General features: G+C 43.4%; 5 protein-coding genes across 9 annotated transcripts in view; 3 read left to right on the top strand and 2 right to left on the bottom strand.

Annotated features, from left to right (window-relative positions):
• Window positions 1-3,022, top strand: part of elob (elongin B) — a 4,393-nt gene extending 1,371 nt beyond the window's left edge. The window contains exons 3-4 of the mRNA XM_054740220.2: window positions 2,437-2,545; window positions 2,643-3,022. Of these exons, the coding sequence (XP_054596195.1) occupies window positions 2,437-2,545; window positions 2,643-2,755 (222 nt within the window). The 3' untranslated portion in view covers window positions 2,756-3,022. The remainder of the gene's footprint in view (window positions 1-2,436; window positions 2,546-2,642) is intronic.
• Window positions 3,023-4,369: 1,347 nt separating this feature from the next.
• Window positions 4,370-6,068, top strand: LOC107378508 (uncharacterized). The gene is made up of 3 exons (XM_015948760.3): window positions 4,370-4,864; window positions 4,997-5,228; window positions 5,306-6,068. The coding sequence occupies exons 1-3, from the start codon at window positions 4,514-4,516 to the stop codon at window positions 6,046-6,048; spliced, it is 1,326 nt and encodes a 441-aa protein (XP_015804246.3). The 5' UTR covers window positions 4,370-4,513; the 3' UTR covers window positions 6,049-6,068.
• Window positions 6,069-7,951: 1,883 nt separating this feature from the next.
• Window positions 7,952-9,596, bottom strand: si:dkey-66i24.7 (uncharacterized). Of its 2 annotated transcripts, XR_011520614.1 has the most exons (3): window positions 9,380-9,596; window positions 8,412-9,133; window positions 7,952-8,071 (listed from the first exon to the last, which is right to left on the bottom strand). XR_011520614.1 is itself a non-coding variant. In XM_015948754.3 (2 exons), the coding sequence occupies exons 1-2, from the start codon at window positions 9,471-9,473 to the stop codon at window positions 8,526-8,528; spliced, it is 702 nt and encodes a 233-aa protein (XP_015804240.3). In that variant the 5' UTR covers window positions 9,474-9,596; the 3' UTR covers window positions 8,210-8,525. The 2 variants fall into 2 exon arrangements, 1 of the variants encoding a protein (XP_015804240.3); XM_015948754.3 differs by lacking the exon at window positions 7,952-8,071 and having other exon boundaries at window positions 8,210-9,133.
• Window positions 9,597-10,197: 601 nt separating this feature from the next.
• armc5 (armadillo repeat containing 5) lies at window positions 10,198-16,548 on the top strand. Of its 2 annotated transcripts, XM_015948374.3 has the most exons (7): window positions 10,198-10,775; window positions 10,897-10,927; window positions 11,037-11,147; window positions 12,836-13,709; window positions 13,785-14,536; window positions 14,642-14,774; window positions 14,918-16,548. In XM_015948374.3, exons 1-7 carry the CDS (start codon window positions 10,395-10,397, stop codon window positions 16,323-16,325), a joined length of 3,690 nt encoding a protein of 1,229 aa, XP_015803860.3. In that variant the 5' UTR covers window positions 10,198-10,394; the 3' UTR covers window positions 16,326-16,548. The 2 variants fall into 2 exon arrangements, with proteins under 2 accessions (XP_015803860.3, XP_054596193.2); XM_054740218.2 differs by lacking the exons at window positions 10,198-10,775; window positions 10,897-10,927; window positions 11,037-11,147 and adding an exon at window positions 11,462-11,770.
• A 2,029-nt stretch (window positions 16,549-18,577) lies between these two features.
• On the bottom strand, window positions 18,578-19,630 carry cox6a2 (cytochrome c oxidase subunit 6A2). 3 transcript variants are annotated; one of them, XM_015948756.3, is made up of 4 exons: window positions 19,437-19,630; window positions 19,105-19,174; window positions 18,838-18,980; window positions 18,578-18,769 (listed from the first exon to the last, which is right to left on the bottom strand). In XM_015948756.3, the coding sequence occupies exons 2-4, from the start codon at window positions 19,172-19,174 to the stop codon at window positions 18,680-18,682; spliced, it is 303 nt and encodes a 100-aa protein (XP_015804242.3). In that variant the 5' UTR covers window positions 19,437-19,630; the 3' UTR covers window positions 18,578-18,679. The 3 variants fall into 3 exon arrangements, with proteins under 3 accessions (XP_015804242.3, XP_015804243.3, XP_070407506.1); XM_015948757.3 differs by lacking the exon at window positions 19,437-19,630 and adding an exon at window positions 19,332-19,373; XM_070551405.1 differs by lacking the exon at window positions 19,437-19,630 and adding an exon at window positions 19,332-19,349 and having other exon boundaries at window positions 19,105-19,231.
• Between the last annotated feature and the right edge of the window lie 2,033 nt (window positions 19,631-21,663).

Genomic DNA, 21,663 nt, shown 5'->3' with positions numbered 1-21,663 from the left:
TTATAAGAAAATTACTCTTTTAAAGATAATTTAATGCTGTAAAGAGATCTGTCTGAGTGGAGTGTATGTGTGTGCATGTGTGTTTGTTAGCAGCTTGGTTCTCTGAGCGAGGTGGGGGGTCGGTGGTGTGGGGAGGGGGGTTTAGCCGTCTGTATCATTCACTGCCGCAGGTCTTCCATCCGCTGCACCAGGCAACTCCTTCCTGAGGTGTGTTTTTAAACTGGAAATGTGAGTGGAGTACGACTCTAATGGGGGTAACTGACACTTTAACAGTTAATCAGGTAGTCGATTCTGTATGACCCATTATATAAGCAACAATAAAGGGCTGGAGGCCAAAACAATCTGTTATTATGTCTGCTCTTCTTATTATGTCATATTCTGATAACTTTTGCTGTAGTTTAAGTCACATGTGTGTTTTTGAACTGAAACTGGTAGCTAGTCAGACTGATCACTGACATGTTTCAAGTAGCCAGGAGTTATTTTCAGCTGGTGCTGAACTGAAGGCTGTATATTTGCTGTACGAGTTCGATGCACCTACTGCAAAAACGTTGGACGGGAAGCTGCTGAAACTATCCTCTTGTGTTGCCAGTTTGAATAATAACTTCTCAGGTTTAAGGTGAGCTATGAAGTCCTTTCTGCAAAGCTGCTGGCTTCACATCCTGCTGATCAGAATTTTTCACAAACTGTTACCTGTTGAAAACCACCGGCTCGTTTCCAAGTGTTAGTTTTATAATTGAGCATGGCAAAAATGTAACCTAAGCCTTGTATATAAGCTCTGTACATATATCAGATGAGTTTGTGGAACACAACGTGCATGCAGCAGCTTCCACTAGCGTCAGAGGTTGGATGGTGGTGTTACAGTAACGTGAATGTGATGTGGTGCAGGAGGAAACGGGCTGAACAGCGAGTAAAACCGCTGAAAGAAGGGGACTTTTGAAAAAACAAACTAGAATAAGGAAGGAACCATGTGTTATTTTTAATCACAACTTCATGCAGCTCGACTCAACCAAGAATGAATTAACTAGTTAACTGTTCTCTAGCTTTTAGAGGGAAGAGAGTCAGCAGCTTTAACAGGCGTTTGTGGATATCTGAGATTCAGCAGCTATGGAAAACTCTGTTTGTATGACAGCTTTTACAGAATCATACAGGCTGCCTAAAGCCAGTTTCTTTTAATATAATAAAGAGACTGCCTCTGAGTAGCTGCTGTATGCAGATTATTTACTTTAATGTTCATAAATGTTTAGTCATAATAAGGATCTATGTGGAAGTTGTTTGCTTTAAAAAAAAACTGAGACTCATTGTCAAGACAGCTGTCTGCATCATACATGTGATGATTACACATATTTAGAGTTATTATAGAGGATGTAGTAGTGAGCTTGAGTAATACTTTTGAGGCCCTAGACATCGTAGTACACCTGTCAAGTTTCCTGTTTGCTCGATGAACTCGTATTTTAGCCCTCCTTCCTTCTGCCCTCTTCCCATGTTTCCCAAAAAGACATACCAGTCTCTTTGACTCGCTCCCATCTGGCAGGAGGCTCAGATCCATTCGGACCAGAAACTCTCGCCACAAGAACAGGTTCTTCCTCTTTGCTGTTGGACTCAAGAATGACAGTCATAGGGCTCCCCACTCCAGTCGCTTGGTCCCGGTCACATGACCCTGTGTTGTGTTTGTACCTGAACTGATCCGCTCTGATCAGTACCTACACTGTCTTGTATACAGCTGCCATTTCTCAGTATTGCCAATGTATAGTATTACTTTATCATGATTATATTCTTACTTCCTATAATTGTTTCTCCTATTTTTATCTTTCTTTTTGCATCAAGTACCGCAGCAATTTCTTAATGTTGTGATTTCTCGCACATATGGCAATAAAGCCCTTCTGATTCTGATTTGTATTTTCTCGGGAAATACTAATGGAGACCTGAGAGAGGTGACACCCCCCCCCCCCCCCAAAAACCTCATGTTTCAAACCCAAAACTTGACGGGTGTGACAAGTGTGTGTGACCCGGTGATGGTTCACCACCATCTGGATGAAGATTTGGGGCGATCTGATCCGACAGACTCAGAAACTGCTTCGCTAGTAGACCTTTAGTCTCCATCAGCCCTTCCCAAGTGGAAAATACAAAAGGTGGATTGGTGACTTGTCATGAAACATTGTGCCATCTTTAAAAACTGAAATGAAGGAGCGTAATAATGGTTTTATTGCTGCAGGACATGCTCATCCTTTTGACTAAATGTTGTTTTATTAAATACAATTTCTTCCCTCTTTGTCTCATCATACCATTTTCAATGAATCTGAATGTAAAAGGGTGAATTTAGATCACATCATGTGACCAGTTACAGTAACATACTGCTTTTAATGAAGATGTTTTCTCCCAGAGTGCTCATGAAGGGACTGTCAGTATTTATTCATTCATTCATGTGTTTGTTTCAAGGATGATGTGCTGCTTAACGACAGTCAAACTCTTGGAAACTGTGGCTTCACAAATCAAACAGCCCGACCTCAGGCCCCCGCCACAGTGGGATTAGCTTTTCGTCTCAGTGGTGAGTTGTTCATATTAGAGCACGTTTGTTTGGAGCTCAGATTGGTTGTGTCGGACACCTCCTCACGATTCTCTCCGTCTAATGGTTTGTCTTCTAGATGAGTCATTTGAGCAGCTAAGGATCGAGTCATTCTCCACTCCCCCAGAACTTCCTGACGTCATGAAGCCTCAGGATTCTGGCAGCACAGCCAACGAGCAGGCAGTCCAGTGAGGGCAGGGGGGGGGTTCGGGAAACGAGAGCTACAAGGGGGTTGGAAGGGAGGGCACGTTGGTTGAGGGAGGGGTTGACTTTTGGGAAGTGATGCCTCTGTGGGTTCAGTTTTCCAATGCCAGTGACACATCTTCAAGTGAGGCATAAATGATTCTAACTATGGATTCGCCGTAAATTTGCAGAGGCTCCAAGTGGTTAATTTTTCTTGAAATTAGCAAGTACATGCTAGATAAATTTATATTTCCTCACAAGACCCTACAGAGATACCTGATGGACTTGTCACAACACTGTCAGTCATCCGTCTGATTGGTGAAGGCTGAAGCTTTGAATTGTACCTCTTATTTAATGAATTCTTGTCTTTATTTGGAGTAAGACTCATGCTGCCTTGCTCGTGCTCTTTTTATTTGTTGGCTGAGAAGGCAGAGTCAATGAGGTTTAAGCTTTTGTGCTTGTGTTGCTATAGCGAGGGTTTATTGGTTTTGTTTGTCTTTGGCCTGGATCTGTGTTGCAACCATAAATAGAAGTTTGTGAATTTCTGAGTTACCATCTGTATTTTAAAAAACTTTTGAACAATGCTGAAATAAAAATAGATACTTGTTTTTGTTACTTCACCAATAAGTAGTTTTTATTTTGATCAGCAGCTAATGAAACAGAACACACCCTGTGCTAGACATTATTAACCTTTTTGTCCCAGTATTTGGTTTGCAATCCATAAAATCATAAAGATGGTGACTAATAATCGCCCAGATGGCATAAAACTATTTTAGGGGAGTCTTTGCAGTATGCTATTTAAACCCGTGTGCAGTGGGATGCACATCGGTTTCTTTATTCACTAAAATGCATTTAAAAAGGTAGTTTTTGTTCTAGTTTACATCATTAATGGCTTATTTCCCTATAAATTTATAGATGAAATAGAAAAAAATGGACATCAAAACTTCGGTGTAAGGCGTAACACTGGGTTGCATGATTTTGAAACTTGTAATATTTACGCCAAGAAAAGACGATTATGTCCTGGTGGATTTTAATTAAAGTGTTAAATGTTTGCAAATAAAAGCTGTTAAACAGTGGGACATGAACAGAGTTGCACTTGTAACCGATCAAAAATGAAAACATTTGTGTGGTTTTTTCACCTCTGTGCACTGTGGTATTTTGAACAATTAGCTGTCAGTGGTGAAAAGTGAGTTTTTAATATTGGAATCATGCAGTGCCACGGTTTAATTGCTTGTTATTTCTAATGTGAGCCTGTCAGGGTGTTCTATTATTTTGCTCCATAAAATGTCAGGTAAATTAAAATCTGTATATTGGCTCAAACTATTTTGCTAAAACGTTCCAGCAAAGGGCCGGAAAAAAAATTCAGTCAGTCTAAACTCAAAAGCTAATAGAAAAATTGAAAAGAAACTAAAAGGAGACTAAAGCTGTTTAAACCTTATAATTCCATGGTTATCTTTGATATTTTCAACGTTTCTGTTATGCTATTAAAACTTATTTTCTCCTTTTATTCAAATTAATTAGATTTTCCATAAAGCGTTAATAAAATATATGGCAGGTCTAGGTCTTGACTGACTCTCAAAACACATGTTCCCAGGGTTTTTAAATGTCTCATCGGTTCGTCACTTTGCCCGACAGTCCGTGAAAGCAACAAACATTAGCTTAGGAGCTAGCCATGTTAGCGGTCAGCATTGTGTTGCTAGAAAATGAGTTAAGTTCACCGCTTTTGAAGATAATTCGCTAAACCTTAAACTGTTGTTAGATAACCACATGGATGAAATTGGTTTGCTTCACGGCTCACCGGAACGAATGGACGTTCGAGAGCTTGTCTCATCGGCGGGTAAAGCCGTTTTGGATATGATGGAGCGGGAATGGCAGCCTCTGTCTGCGAACGAGCTGGAGCATCGGCTGGATCAGGTGGTGGAGGAGGTCCTGGAGTCAGAACTTATGGCAAAACTTCAAACGCAGCCTCTTCCTACAGTTTGTGTACAATTACTGCAAAGTAAAACAAATGCTGGTCCTCAAAATGTGGCCTCAGCGACTGCAGCTAGTAGCCTACCGGAGGAAGAGGCGGCAGGGTCCGATGGACAGCCGGAGACAGTGGACAGCACAGCTGTCCAGGTGAGGAGCTGTTTCAGATTAATGGAATTGAAAGTAAAACGAACTTAAAAAATACAATGGGATTTAATGAGCCGGATTTTTCACAATATACTTCATATTCAGTTGGTGTCACTTGACATGTTGCTTCACCAGCACATCACAGATCTGCTGCAAAGCTCCGAATCTAAGGCTCGGATGTCTGGAAGGGCTCGCTTGTCTCTGTCCCACACTGTCCTCCTGTCTCTGTCCCTGCTGTCTGAACGGATCAGCTACCGCTCTGTGTCCAAACGCTTCCAACTGGAAAAGGGAAACATCCACAGGATCTTCTTCTCCTTCTGTGAACGGATCAACATGCTGCAGGAGCAGCAGATCAGATGGCCAGTTGGTGGGTTGGCTGGGAATTTTTGTTTTCTTGTCAAACCATATTATTATTGTAACCTCTGTTTTTTTTCTGTTTTCCAGACAGAGAGGCTTTGTTGGCACTTTTTCCATTTTCCAGTCAGCTTGGAATAGATGAGCTAAAGGAAGATCAGCCTGTGCCTCAGATACTGGGAGTGCTGGGACACACACGGATTCCTATCCGTCTACCTGTAGGGAAACCTGAAACTGAGAGTGAAGCGCCTGTGAAGAAGAAAACAAAGAAGGAGGCTCATCCTAACTTCTGGTTAAACCTGGAGCTGGTCTGCAGTCTTAGAGGCCAGTTCTTGCACTGTAGAATCAGTAAAGGCTCAGATCTAGATAGAGGCAGGACTCTGGGAGATAGACTCAAACAGCATCCTGAACTAATGCCCTCAGGCTCCTGTCTTGTGGCCAGAGCTGGCTACCCACTCACTGAACAAATTTTAACCCCATATAGGAGAGGTTGCGGCCCAAAGGAGGAGCTTTTTAACAGAACTTTGGAGGAGCACTGTCAGATTTTGGATCGGTCTGTCGCCAGCCTGAAAGGCAGATTCAAACGTCTTACGTATCTGGATATAGGGAACAACGAGCGAGCCAGAGCTGTTGTTCTGACGGCGTGCGTGTTACACAATGTGTTTGTGAACTTGGGTCAAGTGCTTGAAGAAGAGTCTGAGAAAGAGAACACTGTGATTGAAGAGGAGGATGGGGAGGAAGATGACGATGGCGTACGTAGACGGGATACTGTTGCAGGTCTGCTGCTGAACAGCTGCGATTTTCTATCTGTGAGCAGAACTGAGCAAGAATAAAGATTTGTGTTAACGCTTGAGTCTGGTTTTATCAATGTGTGTGACAATCGCCATAAAACAATGTCAAGTTACTTGAACTGGTTTTGTTGCAAACTAGTTTATATTGGTCTGAAATATTTAAGAAAATAAGAATCAAGTCTGCTTTTGCCGATGATGTGGTCCTGTTGGCTTCATCAGACCGTGATTTCTAGATGTCGCTGGAGCGGTTCGCAGCCGAGTGTGAGGCAGCTGGGATAAGATTCAGCTCCTCTAAATCCGAGACCATGGTCTTGATTTGGAGAAGGGTAAAATGCCATTTACATGTCAGGGATCTTGTTCACGAGTGAGAGAAAGATGGAGCTTGAGATCGACAGGTGGGTTGGTGCTGCACCTGCAGTGATGCAGGCGTTGTACCGGTATGTCGCGGTGAAGCGAGAGCTGAGCCAGAATGCAAAGCTCTCGATTTACCGGTCGATCTACGTTCCTACCCTCACCTATGGTCGTGAGATTTGGGTAGTGACAGAAAGAACGAGATCGCAGATACGCGGCTGAAATGAGTTTTCCTCGCAGGGTGGCTGGGCTCTCCCTTAGAGAGTGGGTGAGAAGTTTGGTCATCTGGAAGGGGTTCAGAGTAGACCCACTGCTGCTCCACATCGAGAGGAGCCAGTTGAGGTGCCTCGGGCATCTGATTAGGATGCCTACTTGGTGAGGTTTTTCGGGTACATTCAACCGAGAGGAGACCCAAAGTAAGACTAAGGACACGCTGGAGGGACTATGTCTCTCAGCTGGCCAGGGAACACCTTGGGATTCCCCTGGAGTTGGCCCAAGTGGCTGGGAAAAGGCAAGTCTGGACCTTTCTGCTTAGGCTGCTGCCCCCGCGACCCGAACCCGGATACGTGGACAAAAATAGATGGATGGATTTAAAAAATGTTTCTGAATAGTACATTTTGAACTTAAATTGTATTAGATGCAACACAAGATTTATCAATTAAAACCAAAGTGGTATTAAACTATGAGCAGCACCAAAGACCCGATTGGTTTTATTCAAGTAGGGACAGATTACAGATATAAGCAGCTTTGGCAAGAGAGGAATCGCTTCTTAAAGGTAACACTCACGGCAGGAGTGATTAAAGTTTCACTATAATGAACTATTCCTGTCTTACAATTTATTACATTCACATCAGTTTGTTTAAACTATTCGTGATTAAACTGTGATGCTCTGGATATAGAAAGTAGGGCTGGGCAATAAATCGAAAATTTATCATTATCGAAATTTCTGACTCTTACCGAGATCACTTTTTCCCACGTTAATAAATTTGATAAAATTTAAAAGATGTGTGTAGGTTGGCAACGTTCGTGTCCCTTTAAGAAGCTGTACCACCTCCAGTTACGTAAAAATGTGACTCAAGGTAACACACGTGACAGCCGCATCTAGTGGACAACTTCTGTTTCTGCGCATACCTGTACTTATCGTCCATTTATTGTTATCGAGGTGAAATCCTCAATATATCGTTATATTGATTTAATGCCATATCGCCCAGTCAATCAATCAATCAAAGCTTTATTTATAAAGCGCCTTCCGCAACCCTGTCAGGAAGCCCAAAGCGCTGAACATGGTTCAGTTGTAGGTAAATATATTGAATAAATCCAACAATAAAAGCAATTCAAATTACAAAATACAAATTACAAAATGGATGAAACATTCTGGTACAGGACAAATGTGTAAAACAATGGATTGAGTGAACCAATGAAAACTGTGAAATAAATTCTACATAAAAGAGGGCCAAATTCAAACATGTTCAGGAAACGCCAAGCGGAGGAGGTGTGTTTTTAGGTGACTCTTAAAGACTGGCAGAGATGGGGACAGCCTAACTGAGGGTGGCAACTGGTTCCAGAGTGACGGTGCTAGGACTGAGAAAGCCCGGTCCCCACGGGTACGACACCTAGAACGAGGGACAGCGAGCAGGCCTTGGTCAGAGGAGCGCAGAGCGCATGATGGGGAGTGTCTGTTCAGGAGTGTGGCCAGATAGGGGGGAGCACCACTCTGGAAGAAATGATAAACAAAGACGAGGATTTTGAATTGTCCTAATAGAAAGCAGTCCGAAAGACAGAACTTACTGACATCTTTCTAATCCTACAGAATATGAACACATCCCATCTGTTAGTGATAATTTCAAATAGCTTCACTTTACACTTTGTGCGTTTTAATGGTGTTTTTAACCTTGGTGCAGCGACATCCGATTATTGTTACATCCACGTTTTACTCTTTCCATTCACTTCTTCAAACATTTCAAGTGGATTTGTCAGAACAGGTATAAAAATAATCGTACCATCATTTGAAACAATAAAAATATCTATGTGTTCTTATACTGAAAAAATACTACCTTTCTTTCTGTCACACCCAGTGGAAATATTAAAGGCATTGTACCACAACAAGCTGTTATATTTTTATAGTTTTAAAACAGTTCTGGGGAACAACCAAATCTGTCCTCTCTGGTCTAGTGCCCATCCTTTGACGTTGGCGCACTGTTCATCTGAGCCAGACTGGCGATAGCTTGAGCTAGATTGTTAATGGCGTCTATTTTCCTCTCCTCCAGTGCTTTCTGCTGTGCCCACATGTTCAGCTTCCTCTCCTGCAGCTCCATGTACAACTGCAGGACATCCTGAGGAGGTCTGGCGGGGCAGACGGTGGCTGCTGTTGCCGGAGGCGTAGGCAGGATTGGGGTGAACCTCTTGCTGGCTATGGCCTTGCCCACTCTGGTCCCACTGAGCTTGGCCTGATGCTGGGCTTCGATCTCTTCCCTGCTTTTACCCAACACGTCATGCATGGCTTTAAAGAACTCCCAGTGGACACTGGTGACTCCCAGTCTCTTGGCCCGCTCTGTGTTCTTCCTGTATGTGGCCAGCATGTTTCTCCACTTGAGGTCACACTCGTAAGCCTTCACACTGATGTCAGTGAGCCCTGACTCCAGCAGCTTAGCATTCACCTTCTCTGCCACCAGTTCCCACAGTTTCTTTTTCTTGCATACTGGCTGGTCAAAGGCCTGGTCCATTCCTAACCGGGTATTGACCAGGTGCCATGTAGCCTGCAGGGTCCAAATAAACTCTAGAAACAAAAGAAAGTAAAGGCAAAAGAAAAGATGTTTAATTGGTGTGTACACACTTTCCGTAGTTACCATATTTTAAAATTATAATATGAATAACATTTTAGCTTTAAGTAATGAAAGCGACATTTTCTCAAAGTTAGTGACTATGCAGACTATCAGATGTTACCAACGCACTCACGCATCAGACCCTTCTCTCATGATACGCGATGACTACATCTGTTTACTTTCACACATTTAATATTTACCCGCTTTGTTTTTATCGGTGTCCCCGCTAGACACAACTGTTTCCTTTGATTCCACCTCAGTATTTGGTATCACAATCGTCTCGATCATTTCCATGTCTTCCCAGTAAACCTAATATATATTTTTGCGGTGTTTCTTCTATCGCAGAATTTAACAACCTTTCAGATTCACCGATGTACGTGGTTGCGTAGAAAATCCGATGGATTTTACAACGATACCAGGTAACTTGGGAATTGTAGTCTGTTTTGTCCATTGAAACCTGCAGTTTGAGCCTGAGACGAACTACAATCCCTAAACGCATTGGCTTGTTTTGCACACGCTCCTATCTGACTTTAGTATGGAAAATGTAGTTTTAGAAGGTAAAAACGTACGTTAGGAGAGCGAACAGAAACAGAGTTTAAACTACAAATCCCAGAATTTTACAAAAGGTCCACCTCTCTGTTCTCCGCTCACTCCAGAAACCGCCCCCGTTTTGTTGTTTGGCTAAAGATGGCTTTAGCGGCTAACACAGGCGATTGCATTTTGTTTAACGATTTTTTTCGGGCATTGGCAACACCAGGTTAATAAAATAGAGTCATTATTTGTAGTTCGATATGCAAATAATGTAACATTGAGCAGATACACAACAATTACGTAGAATAACGCCTGCTAGGCTTAATCACGCTGTAGGCCTCTTTGTAGGGAGTGGACCTGGAGTTGGAAACTCAATTTCCCGTCAGCAATTGCGGCGTCAGGTGGTACAATTTTACTTTTGTCGTGAGCTGTAGTTTTTTTGTATTGATTTTGCCAGTTATTCAGAACCGCGGATTGTATACTTCAAAAAGGAACAGAGGAAGAGCCCAGGTTCACGTGTTGAGTAGTTAGCTAACACGTTCAAGTGAAGAGAGATGTTTTTTAACCTTTTATTAGTTCGCTGGAAGAGTCCAGGGATAAATCATCACCTTATCTGTGATATCTGTCTATGCAGGCAAACAGAAAGTTAAGCTAAGTTTATACGTGGCTTGCTGGTCAGGAGCCATGTATTCGTCAGTGGTGAAAGGTGACTGGAAACACTCGAGAGTTCACCCCAAAGAGGGTCACCAAGCATCACCAGAGTCTTCCTTAACCTGGTGCTTGACTCACCTTAGACCCGAGTCACCGCGGGGCGAACAGCAGGCTAGGCCAGGTAACAGCAGAGAAATAGACAAGAGGGCCAAAGTCTCTCAGTGGCGAGCCCTAGTGGCCATCCGGACGCAGCACATCAAGGGAGACCAGGCTGGCATTGCCAGATTCAGAGGACACGGTGGACTCCGACCCCTGCTGACCCTGCTTCAACACCCAGACTCCTCCAGGAAGACTCTGGATCTGGCTCTCAGCATTCTGGCCAACTGCTGCACGGAGCCAGAGACGCGCCTAGAGGTGAGTTAGGAATAAAAAGGCTATGTTCCACTTTTATTAAAATATTTATACATTTTATTTATATATTTATAAAATTAATTAAACTACGTTTGTTTAAATTTCAAATAATTTTCCACAACAGGTCCGTAGGCTGCAAGGAATAGACATTGTAGGTAAGTGATGCTTCTTTATATGGAGGATTAGATCTTGATCCATTTTTTGCTATTTGCAATTATTAGAGTCAGTGGGATATTATGCATTTATTTATGTTGTCTGTCTTAGTGGACATCATGAAGAGAAATGTGGCTCTGGAGTCGGTCCAGAACCGGGCAGCTCGGGCTCTGGGGAATTTGGCCATGGATCCAGAGAGCTCTGAGCTCATCCATTCTGCTGGTAATGATGAAATGTGGCCATCTTTCACTTCATTACTGAAAGTGCAATAAGATATGCACAAGTCTAGTTACTTACACACTAGTATTACAACCTCAGGGTATAAATAAACCAGATATGTATCAGTAGCATCCAGCAAGGATAGGAACTTTATACACAGGTTCCAAGAATCTTTAGCATCTAAATCTTTGGACATCAACAAGCTTTGATAGAGCATTATCTGTGATTGATGTGTTTTCTGAAATAACTGAGTTAGGGCTGCACAATATATCGAAAAATTATCGTCATCGGGTTAACAGGAGGTGCGATAGGCCCATCGCAAAGCACGTCAAAAACAGCGATAAATGTTTGGTTCAACATTTCCATCCGTGTCATACATCAGCTTTTTGTAAACCAGCTCTGTTTTTTTTACGCGGAAGTATTATTTGACCAATCAAATGTAGTCCTTCTGATATGCGGCCAATCAGATGGGTCCGTTCACGTAATACGCCCGCCCCCTACGTAGACCCTTAGGATGGAAAGCAACACCCAAACGGCGCCGTTCCCTTGTTCATCATGCTGGCTCAGAGCAACGAACGCACTTTGTGCTGATGTTTCTGGATTCAGCGCTGCTTTCAAACGTGAACGTGAGTCCGCTCGGTGTCGTTAATCATTTTTACCGGGCTGACTCCGACACGTGCCGGTGAACCAACCCACCTTCATGTCGCTAGTGTTAGCCCCAGGCTCCGGTTAGCTTCCAGCTAAAAGGCTACAGCACTCTCCTCCCAGTCCCACCCTGAGCTGCTAAAAAGGGCCTGGAAAAGTTCCCCCACACATCAAAGTGATTTTTCATTTGTGAGCTTTTATAACCTTGTTAATCAGGATAGTTGATTTGCTGCTGCACATAAACTCAGTCAGAAGCTCTGCTAGCCGGTTATCTTAAGAGGAGCTAGTTCAATTTGTTAGCTTGTTATCAGAATCATAGTTGCAGTTTCATCATCTGAGCTGCTTTTTAAGAACTAGGTAAACTTGTTCAATTTAGGGTTAAAAACAAACGTTTTCACATAGTTTCCATGTAGTTTTTTTTGCCAGTTCCTCTTCTGAAAGGTAGAAAATTGTTTTTCTCTTTCCCTCAGAAAATCTTAATATTCTCCTAGTTTGGCCCAGCACAGATCACTTCCCAATTACAGCAACAGCCTTATATCATAACCACATAAGTGGAGAAAATGTTCAGTAGCAATGAGAGAATTTGCTGTTGCATGTAAGTGATGTTAACTATTATTTAACATTTAAACTTACTTTCTGATTTTTTTTTATTTACTCAAAAACCCTGGTAAGGGATGTTTTTCTGTATTTGGAGCATCAGAAAAAGTTTTATGGTGGAGGTGATGTTTTAAAGTCACTGAGAAACTGCATGCATGCAGTTTGTTGTTTTGCTGCTAATACAGTAGCAGGTGCAGCTGCATATTTTTGCAATAAAAACGTTATATTGTAATGGAATTCATGCATTAGTTTTGTTTGCTTTGAACCCAGAGCAGACGTCACACGCCAGACGACATCAACACTGCATACTTTAGTATTTGTTCATTTATCGCGAGTAATATCGATATCGCAATAATAAGCACTGTTATCGAATATCGCAGGTTTTCCTAATATCGTGCAGCCCTACTTTGAGTTGATTTATTTTAAAGTCCCTTTCTGTTGTCACACAGGTGGCGTTCCTCTCCTCCTCCTCTGTGTGTCTCTGTCATCTGCTCCATCGTCCCCCACAGCTTCTCCGCCCTCTGACTCCTGCCCTAAACTTGAGTGTGCTCAGTCAGCTGCCCGGGCGCTTCTCTACCTCTCAGACACGCCTTCAAACCGCCTCTCCTTGATCACCCAAGGGACATTATCTGCTCTCGCTCCTCTCCTTACCCCTGAATATCCCCACGGGCTGCGGCGTGCGGCGCTAAGAGCCCTCCACGAGCTGACCAGGGGTTGTGGTGTGGAATGTTCCAGGGAGGTGTCCCGTTCTGGGGTCCTTGCTCAGCTTGGTGTCATGACATCGGGGGAGTCTGGTAAACCTTTTGAGGAGCTAGCACTAAAAACACTGGCTAACTTGTGCTCTCAGGGTTGCTTGCGACCTCTCGTGGGGTCCCTGGGGGTCATCCAGAAATTCACTGAGGAGGTTAAAAGGGACCCACTGAAGTCTGGAGTCTTTTTTAAGGCTCTGTGTTTGTGCTGCAAAGAGGCCGTGAACCGGGCCAAGGTGAAAGAGAGTGGTGGGTTGGAGGTGCTGATTAACTTTTTATCTTCTCATCAGAGTCACCCTCTTTCTAAGCTGGCTGTTCTGGCCTGTGTGGACTTTGTTTTTGACGAGTCTGCTATGGAACAGCTGCAAGAGCTGGGGCTGGTCCCGATACTCGTTTCACTGCTTGTCAAACTCACCAGAGGAGAGGAACAGGCGGTGGAGAAAGTGGATGGAAGCCTGTCCTCCAACATGTCTCCCAGTGAGCTGCGTCCCTCTTCATGTTTAGAGTCGTTTGACTTTCCTGCTCCTGAGGGATTCAAGAGGGAGCAAGGTTCCTCCAGCTTCTTAAGTCTCAGGTATGAAAACTTGTTTTATTACAGCTGTATGCTTTAAGATTCAGCTTCTTTATGTGCAACATTGTTACTCTGCAGGTCCTGGTTGCTGTCGGAGGGACTGATCTCTTCTGAGGGGGACCTGCTGGATGCATCCGGTGTAGATTCAGACTGGGGCAGTCCTCAGGTCCCACCAGCTTCGTCCTCTCAGACCTCCTCTCCAAACCCATATTCCAGTCCTTCCCTCAAAAGCTCTTCGTCTGTCTCTGTTCTTCCTAAAAAACCCGCTCAGTCATCGTCACCTGTCTCATCTTCTTCAGGGAGCGTCACTGATCCCCCCCCCTCCAGTGCTGTTCCACCACAAACCCCGACCATCTCGACCTCCGCTCCCAGTGCACCCCAAACACCCATCTCTCCAACAAAGTTCTCTTCTCCACAGAAGAGAAGAAAAGCTCAATCATCAGCTTCCCTGACTCAGGTCATTCTTGAAAGTCCTCCGTCTGCTCCTCGTCCCGCCGCCTATCACCACCCTTACCACCCTGAACCCTGGACCACAGAGTCTCCCATCCTGCTGCTGCTGTCCCGTTTCTCCCACGCCAGCGACCCCAGCGCCACTCTGGTCAGCTCAGGCGTCATGTCCGGCTTGCTTTACTACCTCACTCAGCACCAGGACCCCAGCAGCAGGTGCTTCCGTATGCTTTGCCGTCTGAGCTGCAACCCAAATTGTTTGCAGGCGCTGGTGCGGACTGGTTCAGTAGCTCTGATTTGTCACCATCTCTGCCTGAGGGATGAGAGATCAGAGGGACAGGCGAGGCAGACGGAGCGAGTCAAAGCCAAAGTTAAACAGCTGGGTAAGGTTAATGCAGCTCATCGGCTTATCTAACCGTTTCATCAAATAAAAACAATCATTTAAAAGCATCAGTTTGAATTTGTACTGAGACATGCTGACTCCACAGGTGCTGCTCTTCTGAATAATCTGCGTGTTCAGTGTGAGTCGGGATTCGGCTCCGGTGTTCTTGCACATGTGATGCTGTCGGGTTCTGAGTCTGATAAGATGAACTGTGCGCTCTCTCTGCCTTTCCTCAGCAGGTGAGTAGCAGATGTCTTCATGACCTGTACTTTGGATTACAAACGCCACAGCAGCCTCTGACTGACTGTAGTTTAGTTTATAATTGCATCAAAACGATCCCAGAAGGAGACCAGATACGATGAGCTTGTGTTTTTCTCTCCAGCAACAAATCCCTTTTGAGGAAGCTTCTCCTGGATAGTGGCGGTCTTCTTTTGGCACTGCTGCCTCTTGACTGCGATGTCGATGAGGATGAGGAAGATGAAGATCAGTGTGGAAGGCTGCTTTCTGATTTATTTAATTCCTCACGCCCAGGTGTGAGCTCCCCGCGACACTCTGTGTATTTCTCTGTCCTGGTTGGGTGCTTGTCGGCTCTGACGGGGACCGTTAAGACTGACTTGATCAAAGAGAACAGGAGTCCAGTTACAGCCCAGTGTGTTAGTAACTCTGACCAAGATTTGCCCCCTCCCTTGAAGAAGCCACGCCTTGCTGAGATGTGTCCCTACGAGGCGTCGGACTTTGACCTGGTCTTGTTGCTTGATGATGGAACCAGGGTCCCAGCCAACAGGGAGGCTCTAGCGGGACTGGAGGGGGCAGACGGCGCCGGCTCGGAGTACTTCAGGGCCCTGTTGAGAGGCGGGTTTGGAGAGTCTCAGGGCAAAGCCGACGAAGCTATTTGTATCAAAGATGTTAGCGCGGGTATGCTACTCCCGGTGCTGCATTACCTGCATGGATGTCGCCTCAGCAGGGATCCACAAAGGAACGAGCTGCAGAGCAGAGGCCAGTGTCAGCTCTTAGACACGTCGGTCCTTCGTGGACTCGGTGGCTACCAACGTGGAACAGAGGAAGACTTTCAGAAGTCACCTTTAGGTGCGATGATGATTGGGGCGTGCAGGTTTTTGGTAAACGAGCTGAAGGAGGAGCTGGAGGATAGTTTAGTCTCATTCCTCATGTCGTGCTCCACCAAAGCTACTGGTGCCTGTAGAGCTGCTCCCACAGAGGACGATGCTGAGAAGACGGAACCTAAAACGGACCAAGAACACTCCGAGGAGAACCTGGCGAGTCTGACGTCTGAGCTGGAGCTGACTGAACAGGCGAGGAAACTCGACGCTTTACTGCAGCAAACAGAAAGTAAGAACTCGTCCTTTGCTGGAACAATACAGGAAGTCATCACAGGACTCAAAACGAGCCTAGATGAAAACACCATCAAGAGAGTTATTTCTGTTTCTAAATCGGCCCGTACGCCTGTGAAGTCCCTCGATCCAGAAGTGAAGACGTTGGGACCAACGCAGCTGCAGAAGGACGTCCAGCCGATGAAACCAGCCGATCAGAGCTCCCGTGAGTCTGGAGCTCTCGTTGCTTTGCTCCCACAGCTGTACTGGTTTTCCCAGCGGCACAGCTACCCTTCTCTGGGCCGGGCCTGCCTGTCCTTGCTGCTGGGTTATCAGAACTACCCTAGGCCATTTCTGACCTCCGTCGCTGCTGGTTGTCTTCACAGACTGGCCAGAGAGGCCGACTGTACGGACACTCTGAAACAGGATCTGCTGAGCCTGGCCTCGGGGGCTTTAGGCTGAGTGGGGGGCTTCGGATAAACTCATCAGGCAGAGAACCAACCCTGAAGGTGCCATCATTGTTTTCCTTTACAACACGGCTGTGTGATAAACATTTTTCTTTTGCGCTAACAAAAGTGTAGATTTAATTTCATGGTATTTTGAGCAAAAACTTCTTTAAATTTTGATATAATTCATGGCATACTTCCGATAAAATGGATTATTTTCATTTGTGAAGCGACTATTTTTTACCCTTTTCATTTGGGAAACGAACGCCTGTACATTTGATGTAGCAGAGTTTATTGAGATCAGGTTATTTTGTACATAAATGTAGAAAAAATAGATTTGCATTGAGTTTGAATTGTCCTGTATGAATTCATGTCTCCAAATATATTGTTCAGACATCTCTCTGCCTCCTGGTGTTTGTGCTTAAAGGTTTTTGATTATTTGTATTTTTATTGGGTAAAAGCATCAGTATATGATAAAAATGATAAAGTCCTGGTTCCTTTTGTAACGGTGTTTGATGACTGCTCAGTTTCAGTAAGAGTCCTCGTGTCTCAGGGACACGGATCAGTTAAGTGGACAGTGACATCAAGTAGGGTTGAACTTTCTGAGACGTGCTTCAGCGTTTCCTCTTTCACGCGATACCGGGATGATGTCGTCTGATGGTGTGTTGGTCATCTCTCGTTTTAGTTGAGTTCATTTAACCTCCTTTAGACCGTTGTTGCAAAGTGACCAAATCACCCAGATGGAGTATCAGGATTAGTACGTTCATCACCAAGCCCTCATGTCCGGTCCTGGTGGAGGATGTACTAGTGGCAAGGGCAATAGGGTTTGTCTATCGCTGCTATGTTATTGAATGTAACAAAACATATAAAAACTAATTATTTTAGTTTTTAAACAAGACAGTAGGCCATTTAAAACACTTTAAAGTTGTTTCACATTGTAGGCACGTGTGTGTGTGTGTGTGTGTGTGTGTTCCCTCTACAGGTCTCTAACTAGAACTTCAAGAAGATGTTGCTGTTTGCTGAAATGTTTTTGGTTTGACGTTAGAGTCTGTTTATGAAACAAAAACTCAACAGTTCAGCTTGTGTTTCTGGGTCGTTAAATCTCTACCAAGGATGTTTGTAACAAATCATATTTTTAGGGGAGAGAAAACAGAAAATTGTGAAAAAATGAACTTTTAGGCACCAACGCTTGCCTTTTAATGACCAAATTGGCTTTTTTCTGAAAGAGTTGCAGGTTTATCATGTTTTTGCGTTTTCCTCGTAATTCTGTTCATCAAGATTTTACGTCTTTAGAAGATCAATACCAGTCTGATAATTAACACAGTCCCCCTTTTCCCCCTGATTCTTTTAGCTCAGAGGCAAGACACACTTGGATATCACTAATCAGTACACATGTAAATTTACAGTAGGTTGATTCACAAATGAAACGACTATCTACTTAACATTTAGATGTAATTGTACTGAAATAAAGGCTAAAAGGCTCATGCATTTGTCTTAAATTTGATGTGAAACCTCAGTGTGTTTAGTCATCAGAGAAATTGGGTAAAGGAAGTCACTGAATGACTGATTTAACAGGTTTGTGCAGGTTTCTGAAGCAACTAAATGTTAGAAAGCCCAAAACCATCAGTTCAGCTCAGACTTAGTTGGCTTTGTAGATCCAGGTATTTCTACAGGCCTGTTTCATGACATTTTGAATTGCAAAATATCAAACTGGTGTAATAATATTGCCTGCATTCCACTCCTGCAGCCATGCATGCTGATTAAATGCAAATAAGCTAACTGGAATGCAGCCCGGTTTATAAACTTGCAGTTTTATCACAGATGCAAGTCAAGCGTTTGCTGTAAAGTAGGCCTTTCATTTTCTCAGCTGCAGATCGTCAGTTTCTTGTAACCATATATGCAAATTGCGTTGCTCGCGTCCATTCAGCACAACGTCTGAGCTCATAGGGAGCGATGCAATCTCAGGTTCGACTGATTTCTGTGAAACACACAGAATATTTTTTGCAAGTCTCTAATGCATCCTTAGCACCCTGACCTGCATGTTTCAGGAGATTTTCTGCTTCAACACCTGATTTAATTTAGTGGCTCATTAACAGGCTTCAGCTGGAACGAACGAGGAGCTGTTGAGATAATTCAGTCGTTAAAATATGCAAGGCAGTGAGAAACGCTAACCTTTACTTTTTAAAATTTCTGCATTTCTAGTGCGGTAAAGATACCCGAGCTCATTTTGAGTGTTAATAGATAAAGCAGCAGCAGCAGCAGCTCTCATCGAGATACAACAGGTAGTAGGTTTATTCCAGGTCCTGCTTCTTCTTTGGTCAGTATAATGAGAGCAGATCGACCACAGACACTCAGCTGACAGACGCCGACTCAGTGATGGGAGCTCTCGTAGCCGTCAGGAAGAGCGTTGGCATGAGGGTTGTGGAACAGAGTGTGGTTTCCATCTCCCCAGGGAAATTTCTGGAATGATACAGGTTAGTATGAACAAGTTTCAGACGAGGCGGTTAACCCATGACCCTGAGGCTCACCTTGGTGCGGATCCTCAGGTGTTGATACGGCAAAAACTCTGGTTGTTCGTGTCCGTGAGCCTGCATCTTCATGTAGGCGTTGGCCATGCAGACGGCCACACCGGGCAAGGCCAGGACGAATGTCAGGATCTTCCAGGTCCTGGCTGTGGAAAACACACCCAACCAAAAGTTCAGACTGACACCATACCAGCCTCGGACCAAAATGTGTCTCAGTGCAACAATCATCTTAACTAAGAGTTTGTTGAGCGTAAGGTTGCATTCACTGACCTGCTCCCTCGTGGCTTGATTGTGACGCAGCTGCGAGAACCCGACGAGCAGCTAAAGCAGCTGAAGACATCTGCAGGACAAGTCAAACAAGAGCAGCGTTCCTGTTATCACTCAGCTGGTTGTGATTCTAAAAGGTAACCAAGGTTTAACATAAACAGACCCAGGTTAAAGCTTTAGCACAACAAGAAATCTCAAACATACGCATCCCATGCAACAAGTCTACTCACAGTGGTTCCAGCATTTCTGACATCTGCTCGTCTAAAAATAAACTTAGAGGCGGGCCCTTCTACTGTTGCAGGAATACTCAAAGGTCAAATCTTGTAAACACTTACTTTTTCAGGCGCTCGGTAAGCTTCGCTATCCTCTTTTTTGCTTCTCAGAACTGTTGTTTTTCTGCTTGTTTGTCCTTCAGTCGGTCCCAGGTTGAACTCACCGTGTCAGACTCCTCCCTCTTCAGGTTGTCCCTCAGCCAGGGAAGTTTATATTTGGGAAAGGTCAAAAGTCCTGCTAACACGTGACAGCTGGGACGAGGAAGGAGCTGCAGCAGAGGGCAGTGAGTCTGCTTTAACCACCAGAGGCAGAAAAATGCCGTTTTAGTGGTTACATGAAAGCACAGAGATGATTATCCTGTTAGCAGCAGGGAGTCGATCGCTCCACGGCTGTTCACTAAAAACCACCACAGGGTTCCGCTGGGGGTCGAAGGTTAAATACCGTGTCTGTTTGATGTACCTTTTCAGATAAGTAATATCAGTTTCTCTGTTTTTATTATTATTTGGACGCAAGTTTCCATTTTTATATGTTCCTATAAATTAGAGGTGAATTTTAGAGGGAAAAAATGAAAAGCATTTTGTGTTTGGGCAGCAGGTGGGTGTGTTCAACTCAGAAAGACAACAGTACACTTATTTCAGATTTATAGTCCATCCATCCATCCATCCATCCATCCATCCATCCATCCATCCATCGTTTTCCGCTTTCCTGGAGTCAGGTCGCAGGGGCAACAGCTGAAGTCGAGACGTCCCTCTCCCCAGCTACTTTAGCCCGATTTATAGTCAATTAAAATTTATATTTTTCCCAATTTTTTGGGGAGTTTTAAGAATTAATATTTGAAGCAATCGACAGAATTTAAATATCAATCAATCAATCAATCAAAGCTTTATTTATAAAGCTCCTTCCGCAACCCTGTCAGGAAGCCCAAGGCGCTGAACATGGTACAGTAGAAGTACAAATATATTAAATAAATCAAAATAAAAGCAATTCAAAAATATAAGCAATTAAAAATACAAAAACAGGTGAAACATTCTAGTACAGGACAGATATGTAAAACAAGTGATAGAGTGAACCAATGAAAACTGTGAAAGAAATTCAACGTAAAAGAGGGCCGAATCAAACATGTTCAGGAAACGCCAAGCGGAGAAGGTGTGTTTTTAGGCGACCAAATTGAGTGTACTAAATAATTATTGAGTGTACTAAATAATTATGAAAATGTAAATTATGTAAAATGTGAATTCATTAATTAATGTAAATTAATCAATTTAGGTGAAATATCCAGTAAAATGTGGTTCTTCTGATAATCTATACTGAAAAAAAGGTTCATGTTTATGTATGAATATTTTCAGCAATATATTTGGAAACATGCAGAATGAACTTTTTTAACGCTTTCTGCTTTCGTTGGCACTCGTCTCAGGTGAAGTTTGAGTCTGACACCGCTGGACTCTAGATTAGCTGTTCAAGAAGAACAAAACGTTCTTCAGCATTAAAAATGGTATTTTTGCTTTAAATGAACCATTTTAATGAAAAACCATGGGTAGGAATGAATTTGTGACTCTTTTGCTCCGTGCAAAACATTTCCCAAGAATTATTTTTGAAATTTATCAGAATTTTTTTGTCAAGCCTCTCATCAACATAAAAACATAAAAACCTTCTAATTGGACCAAAAATGGAGATTTGGCATTTTTAAACTGCAGCTGAAGGCTGCACAAAAGCACTCAGAGGCTGGGTCGGGCTTAGTCCCATTTTGGATGACAAGTCTTTCTCTCTCTCTCTCTCTCTCTCTTTTTTCTTTCATTCAAAATTAAAACAAATAAAACATATAAACAATAAGAAATGCATAACAAAAAAATCAAATTTGAATGAAAAGGAGCAGAATGAAGAAAAACATCTTATAATTTCTGCCCCCTTTTCCAGAAGAAATAATCAATTTATAAAAAATTACCATTTGTCTTACGCACATACAGATTCATTTTAAACTTCTTCCTGTTCTTAATTCCAGTGCGATCAGGATCTTTTTCATAATTATTTAGTACACTCAATTTGGTACATCTTTTGAATATATGAAATGAGTTTTTTTTAATTTCCCTTTTAATCTTTAAATCAAAAAGGAAAAGATCCACCAGATGGAGTATTAATGCAATAAATAAGATGTTTCAGTGTCAGTTTAGCACTTGTTTGTCATGTTTGTGGAGTTTCCATCTCCTTTTTCCCGTGTGGTTTCTGATTTTAGATTTGCGTTTATTTTTTTAAACCACTGCAGCAACAATATCTCACGTCTCCGTTTAGCCA

Source organism: Nothobranchius furzeri, chromosome 5, assembly GCF_043380555.1.
Source record: "Nothobranchius furzeri strain GRZ-AD chromosome 5, NfurGRZ-RIMD1, whole genome shotgun sequence".
Classification (NCBI taxonomy): Eukaryota; Metazoa; Chordata; class Actinopteri; order Cyprinodontiformes; family Nothobranchiidae; genus Nothobranchius; species Nothobranchius furzeri.
The sequence above is the reverse complement of the archived record's forward strand: the minus strand, read 5'-3'. Positions and strand labels throughout refer to the sequence as shown.

Excerpts from the sequence above, each read along its gene's own strand:
- cox6a2 (XM_015948756.3), bottom strand. The coding sequence starts at position 19,174 with ATGTCTTCAGCTGCTTTAGCTGCTCGTCGGGTTCTCGCAGCTGCGTCA. Across the intron at positions 18,981-19,104 it reads ATCAAGCCACGAGGGAGCAG|CCAGGACCTGGAAGATCCTG; the intron begins GTCAGTGAATGC and ends TGTTTTCCACAG. Across the intron at positions 18,770-18,837 it reads ACCTGAGGATCCGCACCAAG|AAATTTCCCTGGGGAGATGG; the intron begins GTGAGCCTCAGG and ends GTATCATTCCAG.
- LOC107378508 (XM_015948760.3), top strand. The coding sequence starts at position 4,514 with ATGGATGAAATTGGTTTGCTTCACGGCTCACCGGAACGAATGGACGTT. Across the intron at positions 4,865-4,996 it reads TGGACAGCACAGCTGTCCAG|CACATCACAGATCTGCTGCA; the intron begins GTGAGGAGCTGT and ends TTGCTTCACCAG. Across the intron at positions 5,229-5,305 it reads GCAGATCAGATGGCCAGTTG|ACAGAGAGGCTTTGTTGGCA; the intron begins GTGGGTTGGCTG and ends TCTGTTTTCCAG.
- armc5 (XM_015948374.3), top strand. The coding sequence starts at position 10,395 with ATGTATTCGTCAGTGGTGAAAGGTGACTGGAAACACTCGAGAGTTCAC. Across the intron at positions 14,537-14,641 it reads AGCCAAAGTTAAACAGCTGG|GTGCTGCTCTTCTGAATAAT; the intron begins GTAAGGTTAATG and ends CTGACTCCACAG. Across the intron at positions 14,775-14,917 it reads TCTCTGCCTTTCCTCAGCAG|CAACAAATCCCTTTTGAGGA; the intron begins GTGAGTAGCAGA and ends TTTTCTCTCCAG.
- si:dkey-66i24.7 (XM_015948754.3), bottom strand. The coding sequence starts at position 9,473 with ATGGAAATGATCGAGACGATTGTGATACCAAATACTGAGGTGGAATCA. Across the intron at positions 9,134-9,379 it reads CACCGATAAAAACAAAGCGG|AGTTTATTTGGACCCTGCAG; the intron begins GTAAATATTAAA and ends TTTTGTTTCTAG.